The sequence below is a fragment of the Oryza glaberrima genome, chromosome 1 (genome assembly GCF_000147395.1).
Source record: "Oryza glaberrima chromosome 1, OglaRS2, whole genome shotgun sequence".
Taxonomy (NCBI): Eukaryota; Viridiplantae; Streptophyta; class Magnoliopsida; order Poales; family Poaceae; genus Oryza; species Oryza glaberrima.
The window spans coordinates 21,656,694-21,675,661 of record NC_068326.1 but is presented as its reverse complement, the minus strand read 5'-3'; the positions used below and the strand labels follow the sequence as shown (position 1 = coordinate 21,675,661).

At 42.9% G+C, this 18,968-nt stretch overlaps 3 protein-coding genes across 3 annotated transcripts; 1 reads left to right on the top strand and 2 right to left on the bottom strand.

Annotated features, from left to right (window-relative positions):
* Positions 1–2,458: 2,458 nt before the first annotated feature.
* Positions 2,459–7,401, bottom strand: LOC127756643 (uncharacterized). Its single transcript, XM_052282003.1, has 7 exons — positions 7,146–7,401; positions 6,843–7,035; positions 6,257–6,380; positions 5,653–6,005; positions 3,760–4,765; positions 3,203–3,396; positions 2,459–3,050 (listed from the first exon to the last, which is right to left on the bottom strand). The coding sequence occupies exons 1-7, from the start codon at positions 7,310–7,312 to the stop codon at positions 2,964–2,966; spliced, it is 2,124 nt and encodes a 707-aa protein (XP_052137963.1). The 5' UTR covers positions 7,313–7,401; the 3' UTR covers positions 2,459–2,963.
* A 1,996-nt stretch (positions 7,402–9,397) lies between these two features.
* Positions 9,398–13,791, top strand: LOC127760758 (kinesin-like protein KIN-8A). Its single transcript, XM_052285057.1, has 7 exons — positions 9,398–10,541; positions 11,211–11,484; positions 11,645–11,695; positions 11,790–11,882; positions 11,976–12,338; positions 12,433–13,119; positions 13,246–13,791. Exons 1-7 carry the CDS (start codon positions 9,709–9,711, stop codon positions 13,276–13,278), a joined length of 2,334 nt encoding a protein of 777 aa, XP_052141017.1. The 5' UTR covers positions 9,398–9,708; the 3' UTR covers positions 13,279–13,791.
* A 1,529-nt stretch (positions 13,792–15,320) lies between these two features.
* LOC127772557 (protein GAMETE EXPRESSED 3) lies at positions 15,321–18,917 on the bottom strand. Its single transcript, XM_052298496.1, has 10 exons — positions 18,798–18,917; positions 18,480–18,667; positions 17,896–18,228; positions 17,536–17,782; positions 17,077–17,361; positions 16,876–16,962; positions 16,705–16,737; positions 16,571–16,627; positions 16,354–16,490; positions 15,321–16,262 (listed from the first exon to the last, which is right to left on the bottom strand). The coding sequence occupies exons 1-10, from the start codon at positions 18,913–18,915 to the stop codon at positions 15,678–15,680; spliced, it is 2,070 nt and encodes a 689-aa protein (XP_052154456.1). The 5' UTR covers positions 18,916–18,917; the 3' UTR covers positions 15,321–15,677.
* Positions 18,918–18,968: the final 51 nt, after the last annotated feature.

The following is an 18,968-nucleotide window of genomic DNA, read 5'->3' as shown; positions in this document are numbered from 1 at the left end:
AACTTGGAGGATATCTTTGGCTATTAAAAAAAAAGAATGGATAAGGAGGCAATTAAGTGAATTAACTAATTCCCTTTCTTGAGCAAAGGGGAATAATTAATAATAATGTGGCTATTGTAGGAAAATTAATCCATCGATACGATATGCATATTGACTTGCTGTCTACGTATTTGTTGTAGGATTTTTATCTCTCAGCAGATAGGAGTAATAATTAATATGGCAATACACAGATATATCATGTTGTTTAATTTGGCTTTCCGAACAAGTAATATATTCACACGACGATTTTTCTATTTTGATTTGAAATAGCTTGATGATCTACAGTTTGACTGCAGTCGCTTGCAGATACGTTAAACTAGCATGGTGGCCCGCGCAGATTGCGCGGCTAGCATCATTATATTTTCTCTCATATAATAGCATATATGTTTTCTCATTATATTATTAAAATATATTACAATGGCAATATAATTTTAAATTTTGCAATAACTTTTCAAAACTACTAATGTGTAATAACTACTCTAGTCTCCTCTTCTAATATTCCTTATTTTTTAATTCTGAATTTCAGCTATTTCTAAATTGTATTTCTATATGGACTCTGCTTTTTCTTTTTCTCTGATTAATGTGAGAATTTCTAGGCCATGAGAGCGAACATGGAGGCTCCTTTTTATTCCGAATTTTAGTTGGTTTTAAATTCCAATATGAACTCTATACTCTACTTCTAATATTCCTTATTTTTTAATTCCAAATTTCTATTTTTTTCTTAATTGTATTTCTATATGGACTCTATACTCTACTTCTAATATTCCTTATTTTTAATTCCGAATTTCAGTTATTTCCTAATTGTATTTTTATATGGACTCTAGTCTCCTCTTCTAATATTTCTTATTTTTTAATTCCGAATTTCAACTATTTCTAAATTGTATTTCTATATGGACTCTAGTCTCCTCTTCTAATATTCCTTATTTTTTAATTCCGAATTTCAACTATTTCTAAATTGTATTTCTATATGGACTTTTTAATTCCGAATTTCAACTATTTCTAAATTGTATTTCTATATGGACTCTAGTCTCCTCTTCTAATATTCCTTATTTTTTAATTTCGAATTTCAGCTATTTCTAAATTGTATTTCTATATGGACTCTAGTCTCCTCTTTTAATATTCCTTATTTTTTAATTCCGAATTTCAGCTATTTCTAAATTGTATTTCTATATGGACTCTGCTTTTTCTTTTTCCCCGATTAATGTGAGAATTTCTAGGTCATAAGAGCGAACGTGGAGGCTCCTTTTTTTTCCGAATTTTAGTTAGTTTTAAATTCCTATATGGACTCTATACTCTACTTCTAATATTTCTTATTTTTTAATTCCGAATTTCTGTTTTTTTCTTAATTGTATTTCTATATGGACTCTATACTCTACTTCTAATATTCCTTATTTTTAATTCAGAATTTCTATTATTTCCTAATTGTATTTCTATATAGACTCTATACTCTACTTCTAATATTCCTTATTTTTAATTCTGAATTTCTATTATTTCCTAATTGTATTTCTATATGGACTCTATACTCCTCTTCTAATATTTCTTATTTTTTAATTCCGAATTTCAACTATTTCTAAAGTGTATTTCTATATGGACTCTAGTCTCCTCTTCTAATATTTTTTATTTTTTAATTCCGAATTTCAGTTATTTCTAAATTGTATTTTTATATGGACTCTGTTTTTTTCTTTTTCTCCGGTTAATGTGAGAATTTCTAGGCCATGAGAGCGAACGTGGAGGCTCCTTTTTCTATTCCTTTAATTATATAATAGATTTCAGTTATTCTCAACAGAGCATGAAAGGATCCCTCGCCAGAAAGAAAGAAAAAAAAACATGAAAATATATGAACGAGTTACATGCGCCATGCATGCGCAATCATACTCCCTAACCGATCATCTCAATCTGTGGATGCAAATCTAGCTGGGTTGTTAGCTGAATTTCTAGCGCTGATTGATTTGGGAACGGAAGACGTGTTCAGTAACAACTTCTGATCCACGTGAAATGCAAGGATAAATCGATGCCGCTTTTCATTCAAATTACGACTTTCGGCTGGCCATAATATTTCATCAAGAAGGCTATTCAAGGAAAAAAAATAAGTAGTGTGATATATTACATGCCTATCCCACGGCCTTTCTGAAAAAGATTACTCGGAGACGAATATGCAACAACAAATTAAGCAATTCAAAATGATAAAATGACTGCAGATTGACACTAGCGTCAGAAAATGTCGTCGTTTTCATCAGCTGTACTACTATCTGGCATCAGTGAGTGAAGGTGCAGAAAGACACGCCTAACGCGACTGGCGTTGTTGGCAAAGTCGCCAGAAAAGCGCACGCAACCGGCATGCAGCACAGGCGCGCACAGCCACAGCACAAAACCTTTTCAGCTGTCACAAGTTTCAATTACAGGAAGGAAGGGCAGGCGATGCATCAAACAGCTGCAAAGCTTGACTCTTTTTGGAGCAACAGTTTACACAGGTGCTGGAACCACAAACATTACTAGTAATAAGCTACAAAATTTCCAGGGGGGAGGAAATGAATGCCCTCCATTTTTTTTCTTTAAACCACCATGAAAGGAAGGAATAACCAATGGTCTTTACAGTAAGATTTCCAGGCAGTGTTCGTCCTAATCAAGCATGCCGTTGGAACAAACCACAAATCCTTACGCTTTTCTTTCCTTGTTCCCACCACCCGACATTTATACATGCATACAGACAGATTTCAGCAGACCTGGTTGGCTGGTCGTGTCTCATGATTTCAGCCGTCTCGCCAACAAATCTGGTTCTAGGGAACCCGCGAAAACAGTTTGGCTTCTATCACAGTACTCATGGCCACAGGTGGAGAGCTCGCGACCAGTGTCCCAAACATGTTTAGACAGATTGGAAGAGACTCGCCTGAACACCCAACTCTGGCCAATACAGTTCTGACTTATCAGCCCTTCTCTGCCCGATGTATCCTCAACTTCTTTGAAGGTGGTGTCATGAAAAGCTTTCTAACAGACGTAACAGGGTCATCCTCCTGAAATTATAAAAACCGTAAGGCCATGATTAGAAAGAAACATGGTGCATTCAATACTGCTAAGGTAGCAGTTAAAAAGAAACAAGACAGGATTCAGTACTGCAAGCTTACAGTTAAAAGGAAATTGAACAGGATTCAACAAAAAGCACTACCTCACTAAGAAGGCTAATCTGAGGCTCCACTTGTGAATCCTCATCAATTCTTTTGTCCTGAGAAAGTAATGCCGGCAGTGTCAGCCTCCATCCAGGCAAGGTTTCACCACCATCAGGGCATATCCAAGGGCAGAAAGTCCTGTGCTGCTTCATAGGATCAAATTCATTCAATTTGTCATACAGGCCTTGGCTTCCTGTAACGGAAAGACTTTGTTAAGCTTATGATATGAACTGTGAGAATCAACAGACATTTCAAAACCATTAATTAAAGACATCAATAAATAAGAACTATTCTATTTGTGCAATATCAACATTTACAAGAAGTTAGTAGGCTAACTGTAGTTAGATTAGAAGTTCTCAAACTCTTGCAACTATATAAAAGTTAACTAACAAGTTATTACTCCTGGTATTCTCCATGCTTTTCCAGTCCCTTCAATATTCTGCTTATTTATCTCTTTCAATTCCTTTAAATTGTGGCAATTGCTTAGAATATATAGCAAACAAACAATTAGTACTTGACATTATGTTGTCCAAATCTATAGAAATGAAATCCTTACCTGATGGTTGAGATGCGCCCTTTTCCCCATCGTTAGACGATTTTGTGAGTGTGGCAGCCTGAACTGGCCTGGAATTGTTCGTGCAAGTCTTTGCCAAATCATGAGCATTAGAAGAATCTTCAACTGGTAAAGATTTAGGATCTGATCCATGTTGGCCAAGTTCATCTGTGCTTGTGTGACTTTTGATTGCAGCATGACCTGTTTCTGATTCTTCATTGGAAACTTCTCCTGTGCTGGTAACCCTACTTGTATCTGAATGTGAACCCCCTTGTTGGTGTTCAGGGTTTGCTACCAAGTTTGATGTGCCATTTACAGAATTCTCTCTTTGATGATCTGCTCCATTGGTGGTTGTGTCAGCATCAGTTGAGATTGTATTGTTGCCTTCCAACGTATGAGACTCATCCATGCTTCTTTTGCGTTTGGTCAGCCCTGAAGCATGCAAAGTAACAGGAACCATGTGGTTATCACTTCCAGAGGAAATAAAATGCCCATGGGAGCTTAAGTCAGCTTTCAAATGTCGACTGACAACAGGTAAGGAAACTCTTGGCCGAAAATTCTGTCTAGTTGGCGGAGGACCACCAGCAATAGTGAAATTAAAACCAATATTCGCAGTCTTTGAAGGTCCTGCGCCACTGACTCTGCCAGCATGCCCCTCAGTTTGCTCATCTTGCCTACTAGAATCTGATATCAGCTTAAAGAGTTGAAGAGGTCGTTCTACAAGTGAAAAAGGCCACAAGGCAACACAAGCTCCACAAAATTGACAATCTAAAACAACTGATAATGGATCGTAATGCTGATATGCTTGACGAGCATCTGCAATTACTGTTGAACCATCAACTTCATTAGGTGCATAAACAACAACCCGATCTTCCATTGAGTTATTTATTAGCCCTGGTTGGGTCAACGTAGAGGAAGAGTTTGCATCTGAATGAGATTTAGTTCCACAATCAACAGCATAGGGTAGCAAGCGGGGTTCCCAACCACACAAACTTATTATCTTCAATGCCTGTTAGGCAGTTCAGCATTTAGTTAGCATGCAGGGAGACAAGATGTGGTGCACGTGAATTGGGCACAACAAAAAATGCAAATGAAAATGCACACGAGAGTTAATGTAATCCAGGGTCTGTATAGAAAGTAATATGAATGCCTAAGATAAGTAGGAGGATTTAATGCCAATAGAACTGACAAGTCAGCTTGTAGCAAACAGAAATTAAGTGCATTCCTCGGGTTATATAAAATTGTGCACAGTTGATGAAACCTAACAATATGCTATTGTAGATGTTTATCAAGAACCTTGCAAAGGATTTGCATCTGTATGAAGTAAAATAAAATACTCTATACTCTAGTTCTAAATATTGCAATTTTATAATAGCACACAAACTACTTCAAAACTTGTACTTCCTCCGTTTCACAATGTAAGTCATTCTAGCATTTCCCACATCCATATTGATGTTAATGAATCTAGATAGATATATATGTCTAGATTCATTAACAACAATATGAATGTGGGAAATACTAGAATGACTTACATTGTGAAACGGAGGGAGTATATGACAGGATCAGCAAGGAAACAAAAGGAGAGCATAACAATTTCTAATTCTGCATGCAACTGGTGGATATGCATGGACAACTGAACATGATATCCAGTGAAGACTGTATATAGGTGGTAAAACTAGGAAGTTACATATGTGTATTTTGCATGATCCATCAAATGAGTCACAAAAACAAAGTAACTCTTGCTGTAGCAATCAGGCATTATTCATCATGCGGAACATGTTTTATAAACCAATATCATGGAGACATACTAAAGTGTAATCTAGAAATGAAATGGGTATGTAAAATTTTAAAAGATAAATCTCACAGCAAGCAATTGAGCATAATCAAAAACCTGACCTGATAATATGTGTCAGCATCTTGAAAAGTGTCATCCAAATCCTTAATTGTTGAATCTTCAGTAAGTATAAATCCCCCTTTAAGGACAACTGATGAAGAGAACGGTTTCAATAGAAACTGCTCTAGCTGTGGGCTCCTCTTCTTCATGCTCTCCAGAGAAGAGCACGAGATTCTTGGAAGTGCTGAGAGTCGTAGAAGTGAGGAGAAACCCTCGTGGTAATTCTCAACTAAAACAGGAGGTGGTGTTGGTGGAAATAAGGCAAGTGATTCATCACATATGTTGTCAATCCATGGACAGAGTAGTTTATGTCCATTGTCCAGCTTCAAGCTAAAAACAGAAGCAGCCTTTTCAACTGCAGGGCAAATAGCTTTAGATGTAAGAAAATAAATATAAACAGATGCTTAAATCAAGGAAGCCATTGATGCCAAGATATTGGAGGTTCGCATGAACTGGCATGAAAACTATACTCATTGAATACACCCTCATTCTAAAACATAATGGTAACTTTCTTCATATAAAATCCAAATATAAGTGTATGCCTATTTATAGGCTTCTTGACAGTAGTTGAGATGGAACACGAGTCAAGTACAACAATGCACAAACCTTGCTGCGGTGCCCATGAGGAAGGAGTGGAGAACAGAAGCCGTGCCTCACATGCCTCACACGTTATAACATCGGGCTCAATATTAATCCATCCTCTCCTTGCGCAGTTAACTGGACTAATAACCTGGAAAGGACAATTTGTTATCACCTATCAGAAAGCAGCGAAGATACTTGAGCTAAGCATGCTGGTTCAACAACTGCAAAGATATCTCCCTTCCGATTCTCAAACACAATGGAGAGAAGGACACTAACAAACTCACTGATTCCACAATTTACCAATGACAGCATCACCATACATCCCCTCACCGAACAGCAGCATCACCAATTCATAACCCCAAACCGAACCAATTTACAGAGGAACAATTCCAGGACATAACCATACATTCATTAGCAATTTTCACCGATCAATTGAGAGAGACCTTAAACATCCATTTCGATCTAAAAAAACTCCATTCATTAGCCATGATTATTGCAGTATATTACAAAGTGCACCAAACCACTTAGCTAGGTGTAACGCTTTTATTTTCCACAATCAGTGGCCAGCGGTCAGCTGATGCAAACCAACGGAGGGTAGAACTGGGCGTACCTTGGGTTTGGCGAACCAGGTCATGGCCTTGAAGGTCGCGAGCCGCCGCATGAGGTCGGCGCGGTCCCACGGGCGGCACGGCGGCGGCGGCGAGATCGCCGACATGGCCGCGAGCTGCGACGGGAGCCGCGAGCCCCGCACCATCCCGAACCTCCTCCCCCCTGCGCCAGCCGCCTTCCCCGCCCTCCCGATGCTGCACGGCCGCCAGATCAGCACGCCAGGGGCACACGTCAAGATGATGCGAGATGCAGATACGGGGCACGGCCATGGCTAGGATTAGGGCAAAGCGAAAGCGAACCCTACCTGAGAGCGGAGGAGGTGAATGCCGAGGAGGGCTTGGAGGAGCCGGGCCCCGTGCCAGCCTTGGGCTTGGGGAAGTGGTAGAGCTTGTCCATGGCCTTCTTGAGGCGCCGCTCCGAGTCTGCGCCGATGTCCCCGCCGCCGCCGCCGCCGCCGCCGCCGGTGGCCATCGTGGGGTGGCGCGAGACGAGTGGATCGGCGGCGAGCGGCGATGCGTCGTCGGGGCTGGAGAGGAGAGGCCGCCGCTGCTTGCGCTTGCGGTGGGACGGCGAGAGAGAGAAAGAGCCTAGCTGCCTGGTGCCTGCTTGTTGGGCCTCGCTTACATGGGCTTGTGATTCCAGCCCATCTGTGTGGACGGGTCGAGATTTGGGCCTACCACAGGGATGGGCCAGAATTGCTGGCCTACAAAAATAAGATGAAGATGGGCAATTCTGATTGGAATAAGTTACCAGCAGTCCCTCAACTTTACGCCGACTTTGTATGGCATCCCAAACCCCAAAACCAAAAATCTTCATTCCTAAACTATACAAAATCATGTAATTTTGATCCTATGGCAGTATGGATCTTGGTTTAACGTGACATCCTAGTCGGCAAAATAAAAAAATAAAAAAACTGTGAGACCCACATGTAAGTCTATTATTTCTTCTCTCCTCTTTTCTCTTTTCTTCTTCTCTTCTCCTCTTCAGCGATAGTAGAGAGGGGACAAGCCGGCGGTGGCAGAGAGGGGACACGCGACCGGCAAGCCCGACCGAGCGAGAGGGGAGGCAGGCAGCGGGAGATAGGGAAGGGGAGAGGCGCGGTGACGGGGACGACGAGGTGATGGGGGACGGGGTACCGGTGCGGGGTAGGCGCGTCACGAGTGGCGTTGCGTTTGACATGGTTGCACCCCTTGACTTGGACGGGCTCTCTAGTTGCAGCTAGGAGCTACTAGCTAGCTATATGTCCACGCGTGTACGCGCACCTGGTCATCGCGTTGGAGCTCGGAGCGGAGGTGACTGGCTATTTGGGCGTGCATGGAGGGACGCGACCGCCACCGGAGCATGTTGTGCTCGTCGTCCGGGAGGTGCACGCTGGAGTCACTACGAGCTCCTACGGCACCGCTGTTGGACATCGACGATGACAACGATGATGGAGACGAACAACCGGAAGCTCGAAGACGGCCGCGTCGACCTGAGGCGGTCGTACTCATCGTGCATGTGGACAAGCTCCTCGTCGGAGGTGACCGACACCAGTAGGTCCTTGTCGGCGAGGCGGTACCTGACCGAGGTGATGGCGGCGGCAGACCAGCAAGCAGCGAGGCCGGCCGTGGCGCCTATCCCCTCCCCCATCTCCACAACTGAGGACAGCCACTCGCGATGCCCGCCTGCCCTGTCCCTCATCGCCTCGCCATCCCCATCGCCATGCCTCTCCACTCCCCCATCTCCCGCCGGTTGCCTCCCCTATCCCCCTTTTCCTCCTCCCATCGCAAGGCGACGACAGTGGCGGAGCTCGGCCGGGCTCGCTAGCCGCGTCTCCCCTCTCTTCCACCGTCGGCCTGTCCCCTCTCTGCCATCGTTGAAGAGGAAAAGAGAAGAAGAAAAGAGAAGAAAGAAGAGACTTACACATGGGTCTTATAATTTTTTATTTTTTATTTTGCTGATTAGGATGCCACGTCAACGAAACCAGATATCCATATCGTCATGGGACTGAAATTACACGGTTTTATATAGTTTAGGGGTGAAAATTTCTGGTTTGGGAGTTTAGGGATGTCATACAAACTTGATGTGAAGTGGAATGACAGCTGGTGAACTTATTCCATTATTATGATTTGAAAGGTTCGGTGAGCGTAACACCAATAATGACTTATTTAAAACACATTTGTAGTTTTTTCAAGAATTTTTTTCGCAAAGTATTTAGTTCCCACACATTGCTAATTTGCTAGTACCACTGTAATTTACTAGGCCACTCACGAGCTAATCACGCCCAAATTGATTGAATATGACTACCAGTAATAAGTGAAATTATTATAGGGGCATAATCACCCGCAGGTGCACAAAGCGAAGTCAATTAATGTCCCCCCGGGCCCGCATGTCATCCGCCTCTAACCGATGCGTGTACACAGAGAAAGCGTGCAAAAAGGCGAGCGCCCTCTCGACCGTTGCCACCTCGCAGCGTAGTCAGAGACCCACCCGACCGTTGCACCTCTCGCCCCACCCACACCCCTGATCCCTCGCTGACATTTCAAATCCCCGGGTACCCATCCGCCGTCCATCCCCGATCCGACGGCCACCGCGCGTCGCGTCCGTCTCCTCCCCTCCACGTCGCTTGCAACTTTTACAAGAGGAACCCGGACGAACACCTCCTCTCCTCTCCGCCTCCCCGGATCCAGAAACCCCAGCCAGCTCCCCCCCAAATCGGCGGAATTCCGAGATCTCTTGCTGCGATTCGAGCGATTCGACGCCCTCCTCGTCTGCTGAATTCCTTCGATTCTGTGCGGTTTCGTTTCTTGGTTTGGATTTTGCGGGAGGTGCTGCCCTGGGATCGATCGATGCGGAGTTTGTGATCTGATCTTTGTTGTGTGGGGAAGATGCCGGTCTCGACAAGGGCCAGCGCGGCCGGCGGCCAGCCGTGGAGATCGGCGGCGCCCGCGCCGGCGTCGGCTCCGGGACGCGGCGGGGCGCGGCGGGAGATCTTGACGAACCACCACCACCACGGCCTCAAGGAGAAGATGCGCGCGCTCACCCTCTTCTACGAGCAGCACAAGCAGCAGCTCGCCTCGTCGCAGGGCGGCGGCGCGCGGAGCCGCCGCAGCATCCAGTACGCCGTCGGCGAGGTGGGCGGGGACGAGAACGGGAGGAACGCCGAGGAGGAGGACGACGTGGGGCTCAAGCGCCACGACGCCGCCGCTGCTCCGGTCCCCGTCGCGGCGGTGCTGAGGGAGAACATGGCGCCGCCGGAGGAGCGAGCTCCAGCTCCGCCTCCCAAGAGCAGCCACGTCGTCGTGTTCTCCAGGCAGGCCGACCCAACAGAGAAGGAGAACGTTGGCCACGGCGGGATCGCCACCATGTCGTGCCCCATCAAGAAGGCGGCGCCGGCGCTCCCCGCGCCCGCGGCCAGGAAGCTCTCGCTGGGGGGCGGCATGGCCGCCAGGCTGAAGGCCGCAGGGGAGGCCGGCGCCGGCAATGGCGACGCCGCCGGCAGCCGAATCATGGTGTTCGTCAGGCTGCGGCCGATGTCGAGGAAGGAGAAGGACGCCGGGTCGAGGAGCTGCGTCAAGATCGTGAACAAGAAGGACGTGTACCTGACGGAGTTCGCCTCCGAGACCGACTACCTCCGGCTGAAGCGGGTGCGCGGCCGCCATTTCTGCTTCGACTCCTCCTTCCCCGACGCCACGACGCAGGCGGAAGTCTACAGCACCACGTAAGTGCAACACAAATCTCATGAGCTTATAGCAAATTAACGCTTGATTAAGCTAGCTTGTTACTGCATTTTTTTTTGTTTTTGCTGCTGCTTGTAATAACTTGTTAAGTTGAGAACGCAACAAGTCCGCAACTTAGGTTTCTTGCATTTTGATATGATGATACTCAAATGTGGTAAATCTGCTGATGGAATTGCATAAGTTGATTAGATATTAGCCCACATATCATGAGATAGTGTAATAGCATTGCTTAATTGTGATTAAATGGTTTCTTGCATTTTTGACATGACATTGTAATTGTTAGAGTATATGGTAGTCAGAAATGTATTAGGATATGATTGATTAGTTTGGATTCCTTCCATATCTGTAATCCTTCTTTATCTCCTCTCCATGTACTCCTATATATATCGGCCCCTGAGACTCAATACAATGTGTCCCACGTTACGTAGTATACCTCTCCTATACTATCCAACAGTAATGTGGCAAACATTTTGACATGACACTCTAATGTGATATATCTGCTGATGGAATTGCTCAATTGTAATAAAAAGTTGGTTAGATATTAGGCCACATTTCATGAGAAAGTGTAGTAGTATTGTTCAATTGCGATTCATCGCTAAAATCTGGTACATATAAAGCATGAAGTTAATTATCCATCTTTGATGCTGCAGAACATCAGATCTTGTGGAGGCTGTTCTGCAAGGTAGGAATGGGACAGTGTTCTGCTATGGAGCCACTGGTGCTGGGAAGACCTACACAATGCTTGGGACGATGGAAAGCCCCGGCGTAATGGTGCTCGCCATCAAGGATTTGTTCACCAAGGTGAGGCAGAGGAGCCATGACGGCAACCACTCAATTCAGCTGTCCTACCTCGAGGTCTACAATGAGACAGTGAGGGACTTGCTCTCTCCTGGTAGACCCCTCCTCCTTAGAGAAGATAAGCAGGTCAGTGATCTTAACCATATTGAACTAGTATGGAAAAAGTCTTGTTCAATGATTTTATTTTGATGTTGAGTAGAATTGCCTAATACATGTTCTATTCAGGCTTAATGGTAGGCTTCTTGCAGTTAGCATTCTAACAGAAGAATTTATTTTGGCATTTCAGGGAACTGTTGCTGCTGGTCTTACTCACTACAGAGCATACTCCACGGATGAGGTAATAATTTTTTCCTTGGACACTACAAGTTTTACAGTGTTCTTGGTACTGAATGGTGGAAATGATCTTACGTAATTTATGGTTATTGTCACAGGTAATGAAATTACTTCAGCAGGGTAACCAGAATAGAACAACAGAACCAACCCGAGTAAATGAGACCTCATCACGCTCCCATGCAATCCTGCAGGTACATTCTAATATGTGTTGTGGTCATTCTTTCTGAACAACATGATCCCACAGGTTTTGGATTGGATTGATGAAAACCTTTGAATATCTGCAGGTCATCGTCGAATATAGATCCATAGATGGAGGTAGCATAGTGACGCGAGTTGGAAAGCTCTCTCTCATTGATCTTGCTGGATCAGAAAGAGCTCTAGCAACTGATCAGCGCACGCAGAGATCAATTGAAGGCGCAAACATTAACCGCTCGCTCCTTGCGCTCAGCAGCTGTATCAATGCTCTTGTGGAGGGGAAGAAGCACATACCATATCGCAATTCCAAGCTGACACAACTCCTGAAGGATTCACTTGGGGGCTCCTGCAACACTGTCATGATCGCGAACATAAGCCCCTCAAATCTTTCCTTCGGGGAGACACAGAACACGCTTCATTGGGCTGATCGTGCCAAGGAGATTAAAACCAAGGTCTGAAACTATGATTTTACTAGTAGATGCCATTGTTCATTCTTCTTAAATAGAACAAGTACTAAACTGAAAGAATCTCATGTTTCTTTTTCAGGCATTAACCACTGCAAATGAGGAGGTTTTGAGAGTCACAGATTCTGAGACTGATCAGGCTAAGCTGGTGTTGGAGCTGCAGAAGGAGAACAGTGAGCTGAGGCAGCAGTTGGCACGGCAACAACAGAAACTACTGACTGTTCAGGCTCAGACACTTGCTTCCAATGCCTCGCCGCAGCAATCTCCTGCTCCCTCAGCGCAAATATCAACACCATGCTCAACTCAAAGAAAGGTGAAGCGTTCTATCCTAGCTGGGAACTGCTTCAACACACCAGATTCCAAAAGACCTGCAGCAGAGAATGCACAGGTCCGGGATCTGCAGAGGAAAGTCAAGGCCATGGAGGCCGAGATCGAGAAGATGAAGAAAGAGCACCTTCTGCAGCTCAAGCAGAAGGATGAGTTCATCCGTGATCTGATCAACAGGAAGACCTCAAATGTTCCTGAAGCAGCAACATGTGAGAGAAGAGTTGCCACCAGAGCAAGCGTGCGAAAGGCGCAGAAAGATGCAGCAGCTGCAGGCGAGCTAAGGAGCCCGAGCCACCGGTTTACGTCACCAGCACCAGCAGCCAAGAAGCGTACCTTCTGGGACATTGGAGGCAATAGCCCCTCTACACTTGCAGTGAATGGAAGGAAGACCCGAAGCCATGTAGCTGCAGAAACACCAAAAGGCACTTCAATGCTTCTTCAGGTATACTAGGTCCTACGATGTGGCAAACTTGCATATTAGTCATATTTTGGCACATTCATGTGTACTCTTTTTTGTTGTTGTTGTTGTTGTTGTTGAAGACTCGCTTATCATTTCACTTTCTCGCAGCCTGGATTTGCAAGGCAGAGAGCGATCCATTGAGACAACACTCAGAAGAAAATGGCTTACAGCAGATAGGCATGTCCATACAATTTTTTCCAGCCTTATTCAACTGTGTTAATTGGAGTCAGTTGAAATTCATGTATCCATAGTTTTGAGTTCAGTTTGTCTGAGCAAACTGAAGCTCCATAGTTCTTTTTCCTAGCTTTTTAACCCATTTAAGTTTAAATTATTGGACCTGTAAAACATTTGATCAGGAGAGAGAGGATGTGAGCTGATTTTTAAATTAATAGTTTGAGGCCCCAGTTTTCATATTGTAAAAGTCATTGCTGAAGTTTAACATTTTATTATTCCTGGTATATATCAAAGCAAATGACTATCCTCTGCAGCCTTAAAAGGATAATTTCAAGAAGCCAAAAGGAAAAAAAAGACACTTGATGATGTTGAAGAAGTTTGCTTTATAGGTTGTGAACTGGTAACATTAGTTATTTGGAGTTAACCTGAATGGAGGTCCTAGGCATTCAATATCAGTATGTTCTAGTGCATCTGGACCATAAAATAATCTCTACTACTTAAAAAATTTAAAACGTTTCCATCGTCCATCCATATAAAAAAATAGCGAAAAACAACTAAAATAAATTAGTCCGATTCCCAAAGTGGTGAAAAAGAAAAAAACAAAAAAAGCACTGTAGATCCGATTCCCCCCTAAAACGGAAAAAAAAAACCTGATTAGAAACGGGAAAAAAAGTCTGATTCCTATAAACCGGGAAAAGAAAAAAATCCGTAAAAATAAAAAAAAGCCGAAAAAAACATTAAAAAAGGTCCGACTCCCTAAGAAAAAGAAAGTGGTGAAAAAAAATATTTCGTAAAAAATAAAAAAAAACGCGTGAGAAGAAAGTAAAACAGATCGAAAAAGCGCGGCAAAATAAAAAAGTCCTATTTGTTTTCTTCTCTATCTCTAAACTAATCTAATCTAACCATTTTAAAAGATAAGTTTTTATCATACATTAAAAAAACATGCGCGAGAAAATAAAAAAAGTTTAAATAATATGTGTAAGAAAAAAGAACAAAATAAAATGTGCTAGAAAAAAAGGGTTTCCGTTGTTCACTAAAAAATGCGCGAGAAAAAAAATATTTCCATCGTCCGTAAAAAGAGAAAAAAAAAAACATGTGAGAAAAAAATATTAGAAAAAACGCGCCATGTCTAAAAAATGCTTTGAAAAAACTGCACAAGAAAAAAAGCACCGTTTATAAAAAAACAAGCCGATCTAAAAAACTGTTAGAAAAAACGCTAAATTGATGGATGGTTGGGTCAGATAGGATCCGTCGATTTTTTTTCCATCTCTTACACGCTAGAAGAAAAACGGTTTCCGTTGTCCATAAAAAACGCGTGAGAAAAAAATATTTCCATAGTCCGTAAAAAGAGCCCAAAAAAAACATTGTGAGAAAAAAATGTCAGAAAAACGCGCCATTTCTAAAAAATGGTTTGAAAAAACCAGGCAAGAAAAAAACATCGTTTATAAAAAAACAAGCCGCTCTAAAAAAACTGTTGGAAAAAAAAATGCTAAATTCATGGACACTTGGTCGGATAGGATCCATTGATTTTTTTTTCCATCTCCTACACGGCTTTTGTTTTGTCATCTATTCTCCTGTTTTAAAGACCTTGCACATTCTGTAGGCAATTATCAAACTATTTTTGTTAAGCATAGCTACTATTCTTGATAACATATTATATAGAAACAATAATAAAAAATAAACATATTTTAATTGTTATTTAGAGAAGAGTGCACAATGACTTTATTTTGTGTAGACTTGACCATGCAAGACAATGTAGGATTTAATTGGTCCTATTATTGGTTGCAATAATGAGATTGAAAGAGTATTTTAGATTATATGCATGTTGTCATATGAATAATCCAACTATTTTAGGTAAAGCATGCATCGGTAATGTTGCCATCGTCGAGGTTGGGCTATTACATTGAAGATGTTCCAATTTTTTTATTGTGTTAGCTACAAATGATCCATACATACATTCACATTGACATGGTTATGCATGAAAAACGTATATTATCATTAGAATTTTTTTCACCCGTTTCAACGCACGGACATTTTTGCTAGTAATAAAAAAACAGAACACAACATTGTTAAGAACATCGTGAGAATCTGATTTGTGGATGTTGTGGCTTGGAGGACAGGAGGTTGAGGGAATTGTTCATTCATCAATCAAGCTCTCCTTTTAAAGGGATTACAGCATGACAACTCCATAACAAAGTGCTAATCTTAACACTGGCCATAACAAGCAAAATCTTGAAGGAAAACCAATCCTTAATCTGAGTTAACAAGGAAAGCTAATCCTTGAACTAATTCTGATGAAACTGAAACTGCGAAAGTCGTCGTCACGTTTCCACGCCTGATGGAGGAATTCCCCACATATGACATATCTAAATGTTCTGTTTACTTGAAGGAAAAGTTCGCCTCCTCTTCAGATACATTCTCTTGCTGGGCGCTTTATCATGCATGGCCTCCATCATATATTCTTCCTTGTGTAGGTTTGTAGATTTGACATCAGGTGTGTATTCATCCTGAAAAACTTGGTCTGCTGTATCTGCATAGTTGGAAGGTCCAGCCTCTTGTGCTGCTGACTGAAAGTTTGTGCCCAGCATCTCATCTCCGTAGCTACAGTCACTGAAGCTCTCACTGTCACCAGAGCAGCTGCTGGTTCCATTCTCGGAGGAAGAGGTGCCGCTGAACGTGTTGAAGACCGTGATGCTCTCTTCCCGTGAGTTGCGAAACGAATGGCTCTTGTACTTCGTATTGTTCAAAGGCAAGATGGAATCATGCTTCAGGCCTAGCATATCCCTGCCAAGGCTGTATGAGGTGCATAGCTTCCTCTCGACCCATTCCTTAGCATTTACAGTTTCACCCAATTGTCCCAAAGCTTCATTCGAGGTGGCGTCGTGGACAGTCTTCTGCTCCAGCTCTGATATCCTCTTGCCTAAGATTTTCCTCTTAGTGTGAAGAGAGCGCTACATTCATTCAGAAGGTAGAGGTGATCTGGAGTTTAGTAAAAACTAATCTGAACAGTGTAAAAGCGACAAATAAAACCAATGCACATACCCTCTTCTCCAGGAACTTTTTCAAGCCATTCTTTTGAAGCTTTTTCTTCCTCCAAAAGATGCAGCAAAAGCAGTTAACAATCGCTATCACTATGACAATAAAATGGAAGAAGAGAACAAAACGGATGTTGCGGTCGCCTAATGGACACAAGTAAATTCAGTCAGTAAGATACATTCTCAGCTAAATAACAGAAGGAAAGAAAATGACAAAACTTCACCTGGATCATTGCCAAAGTTGGGTTTTACTGTTCTGCAAGTCCAAGCAATTCTTTGCCCTTGTGTAACAAAGAGGTGAAGTCTCACTCAGTATAATAGCTACAATTTCAATTGAAAAAACAATGAAGAAACATACTTCTCGTGTAGCACTGCGTAGTGCTGCCAATTCCTGCATCAAGAAATTTCAGAGGAAAAGGCTTTGTAAATTAGTTGACATCGTAGCTTGTACTATGTAGCAAGTTGTTTTGTTTATTTGGTAAACGTAAGCATAGCAATCGCTAATAACTCCAGACCTAAACATACTTACTTGTGGCAGAAAATAACCTCAGAACAATGGTCTCATCTAGTGCAAAATCATTCAGGTCAGTACTGGACAGAAAATCTGATAGTTCTCCTGCAAGTCAAATGAAATGTGTCATATGATAGTCATTTCAGTCATTATTTAGGGGTAAAAAATGAATCACACTTGACAATACAAGGACTGATTCATTCTAAGATAGGAATAAACCAGGATAGTTTCCAGTCCAGTGGATTGTTCCATTTGCCGGTGTCAACAAAGTAAGCAAAGTGCTCGATGACTTCATCACAGATAAAGATGTAGAATCTCCAATGGTTTGGTTTGATTTTGCTTCCATTATGGTCTGGCTGACATATACTGAAAACCCTGAGCAGTCAAGGACGGGACTTGCATGGATCACTGATCCAGGTGTTGTTCTTTCAGGAAACCTTCTGATGTCACCATTAGGAGAGATTGAATACAGGGTCCCATCTAGTGAGCCAACTGATATCCAACCTGTTACAGGCTTACAGTTGTCAAACAAAGTAGCACGATGAAAATATATTACTACAAAGTAGCACACTCACAGGTGTTGGTGATACTATGAATGTGCAAGTGAATGCAACCACTGATGAGGACACACATTAGTCCAAAACCAAACACAACTTCAAACAAAATAAAGAATCTTACCATTGGAATCAACAGGTGGCAAGATTTTCTCATTACTCAGTGGACCAATGGTCTGATGCCATGAAATGTTTCCTGTCAAAACATCAAGCCCCATTACAATTGACTTCCTTGGAAGGACAATGTATAAGAGCCCATTATTTCCTGGTACAATATTCATCACTTTGTCAAGTGAGCCCAAGTCTTGGATCCATCTGTACTGACCGCTCTTAATGTACAAGGAGTAGAGCTGGCCTTCAGTATTTGATACCTGTGTAGGCATATGGATTGCAACAGGAAATTAAGATATAAATGATATGATAAAAAGGTGAGAAGACAAAACTATGGATATTGAAAACAACTAGTAGCGAAATGAGGCCTTACATAAAGAGTTCCCTCACATCGATCAACAACTGGAGGTGAATTGAAATAGCAGCCTGAGATATTTGTTTTGCAACCCAGACGGCTGCTAACGAGATCAGCCACAGGCCCTGCACTCCACTGTAGCTCAGCGTGCAACGAGAAAGCGAAAAGGCCACGGTTTCTAATGGTAAGAAAAAGAGATGAAGAACTGCCACTGATCGATAGACCGATGATCTCCTCAGACCTCCCTGGTGTTGCATTGTAACTGAAAAATACTTCTGACGGTGGATCAGCAGTGTGTAGTTTCTTCGGAGTTATCTTTATGACCTTGTTATCTTCTGCCACCAAATATATCTGCAAAATAGATACAACTCGTTCTGACAAGGCTTACAATAGAAGAGCAAAGCAATCCATCCATACATCTAAATAAGCATTTTTGCACAGTAAAACTAAGATCCATCATAGAATGAAGAGTTGCAGCGGCAGAAATGAGGGAATCAAACTACTGAACAATTGAAACTACAAAAAGGATCATGCATAATTTCACTGCAAGTCTTTACCAGATCATATGCATCATAATTTCACAAAAATGCTTAATTGATTACCTCATCCCTCTCGGCAACCGGACTGATTCCCTCTTTACAGGTGTGACCGAGAGTAACCATCCAAGCGATGGACCCATTTCGCTCGAAGGCGACAAGGCTCTTCTTCTCAGAGCAAGCGATGAGACGGCCGTCATGCCCAATCAGGGGGCTCCCGAGGGCACCAGCGACTCCTGGAGGACGCCTCTGTACTGCAAAGAGAACATCTAAAATCAGACACAACTGCAACCGTACGTCTCTCATGGCAAGAAGAACATCCAAGAAGCAAAAGAAATCACAAGAAACCGTGGGAGAGACAAATGTACAATACGTACGCCTTACCATTTCCAGCGGTTGTTGTTGTTGCGGGGAGTCGCTGATGCCTGGGTGACTGTGAGCACCCTGCGCCGATCAGAACGCACACGAGCAAGCACAGGCGATGCAGCGCATCCATGGCCATGGCTACTCCGGTTTCGTTTCAGAGAGAAAGAGTTAAAAAACTGAGAAGAAGTG

Coding starts and splice junctions, on each gene's coding strand:
- LOC127772557 (XM_052298496.1), bottom strand. CDS start 18,915: ATGGCCATGGATGCGCTGCATCGCCTGTGCTTGCTCGTGTGCGTTCTG. Junction 16,963..17,076: donor CTGGACTGGAAACTATCCTG/GTTTATTCCTAT, acceptor TTTGACTTGCAG/GAGAACTATCAGATTTTCTG. Junction 16,628..16,704: donor TACGCAGTGCTACACGAGAA/GTATGTTTCTTC, acceptor TTGTTACACAAG/GGCAAAGAATTGCTTGGACT.
- LOC127756643 (XM_052282003.1), bottom strand. CDS start 7,312: ATGGCCACCGGCGGCGGCGGCGGCGGCGGCGGCGGGGACATCGGCGCA. Junction 6,006..6,256: donor CTCATGGGCACCGCAGCAAG/GTTTGTGCATTG, acceptor TTTGCCCTGCAG/TTGAAAAGGCTGCTTCTGTT. Junction 3,397..3,759: donor GGGCGCATCTCAACCATCAG/GTAAGGATTTCA, acceptor TTTCCGTTACAG/GAAGCCAAGGCCTGTATGAC.
- LOC127760758 (XM_052285057.1), top strand. CDS start 9,709: ATGCCGGTCTCGACAAGGGCCAGCGCGGCCGGCGGCCAGCCGTGGAGA. Junction 12,339..12,432: donor CCAAGGAGATTAAAACCAAG/GTCTGAAACTAT, acceptor TTTCTTTTTCAG/GCATTAACCACTGCAAATGA. Junction 13,120..13,245: donor GCACTTCAATGCTTCTTCAG/GTATACTAGGTC, acceptor ACTTTCTCGCAG/CCTGGATTTGCAAGGCAGAG.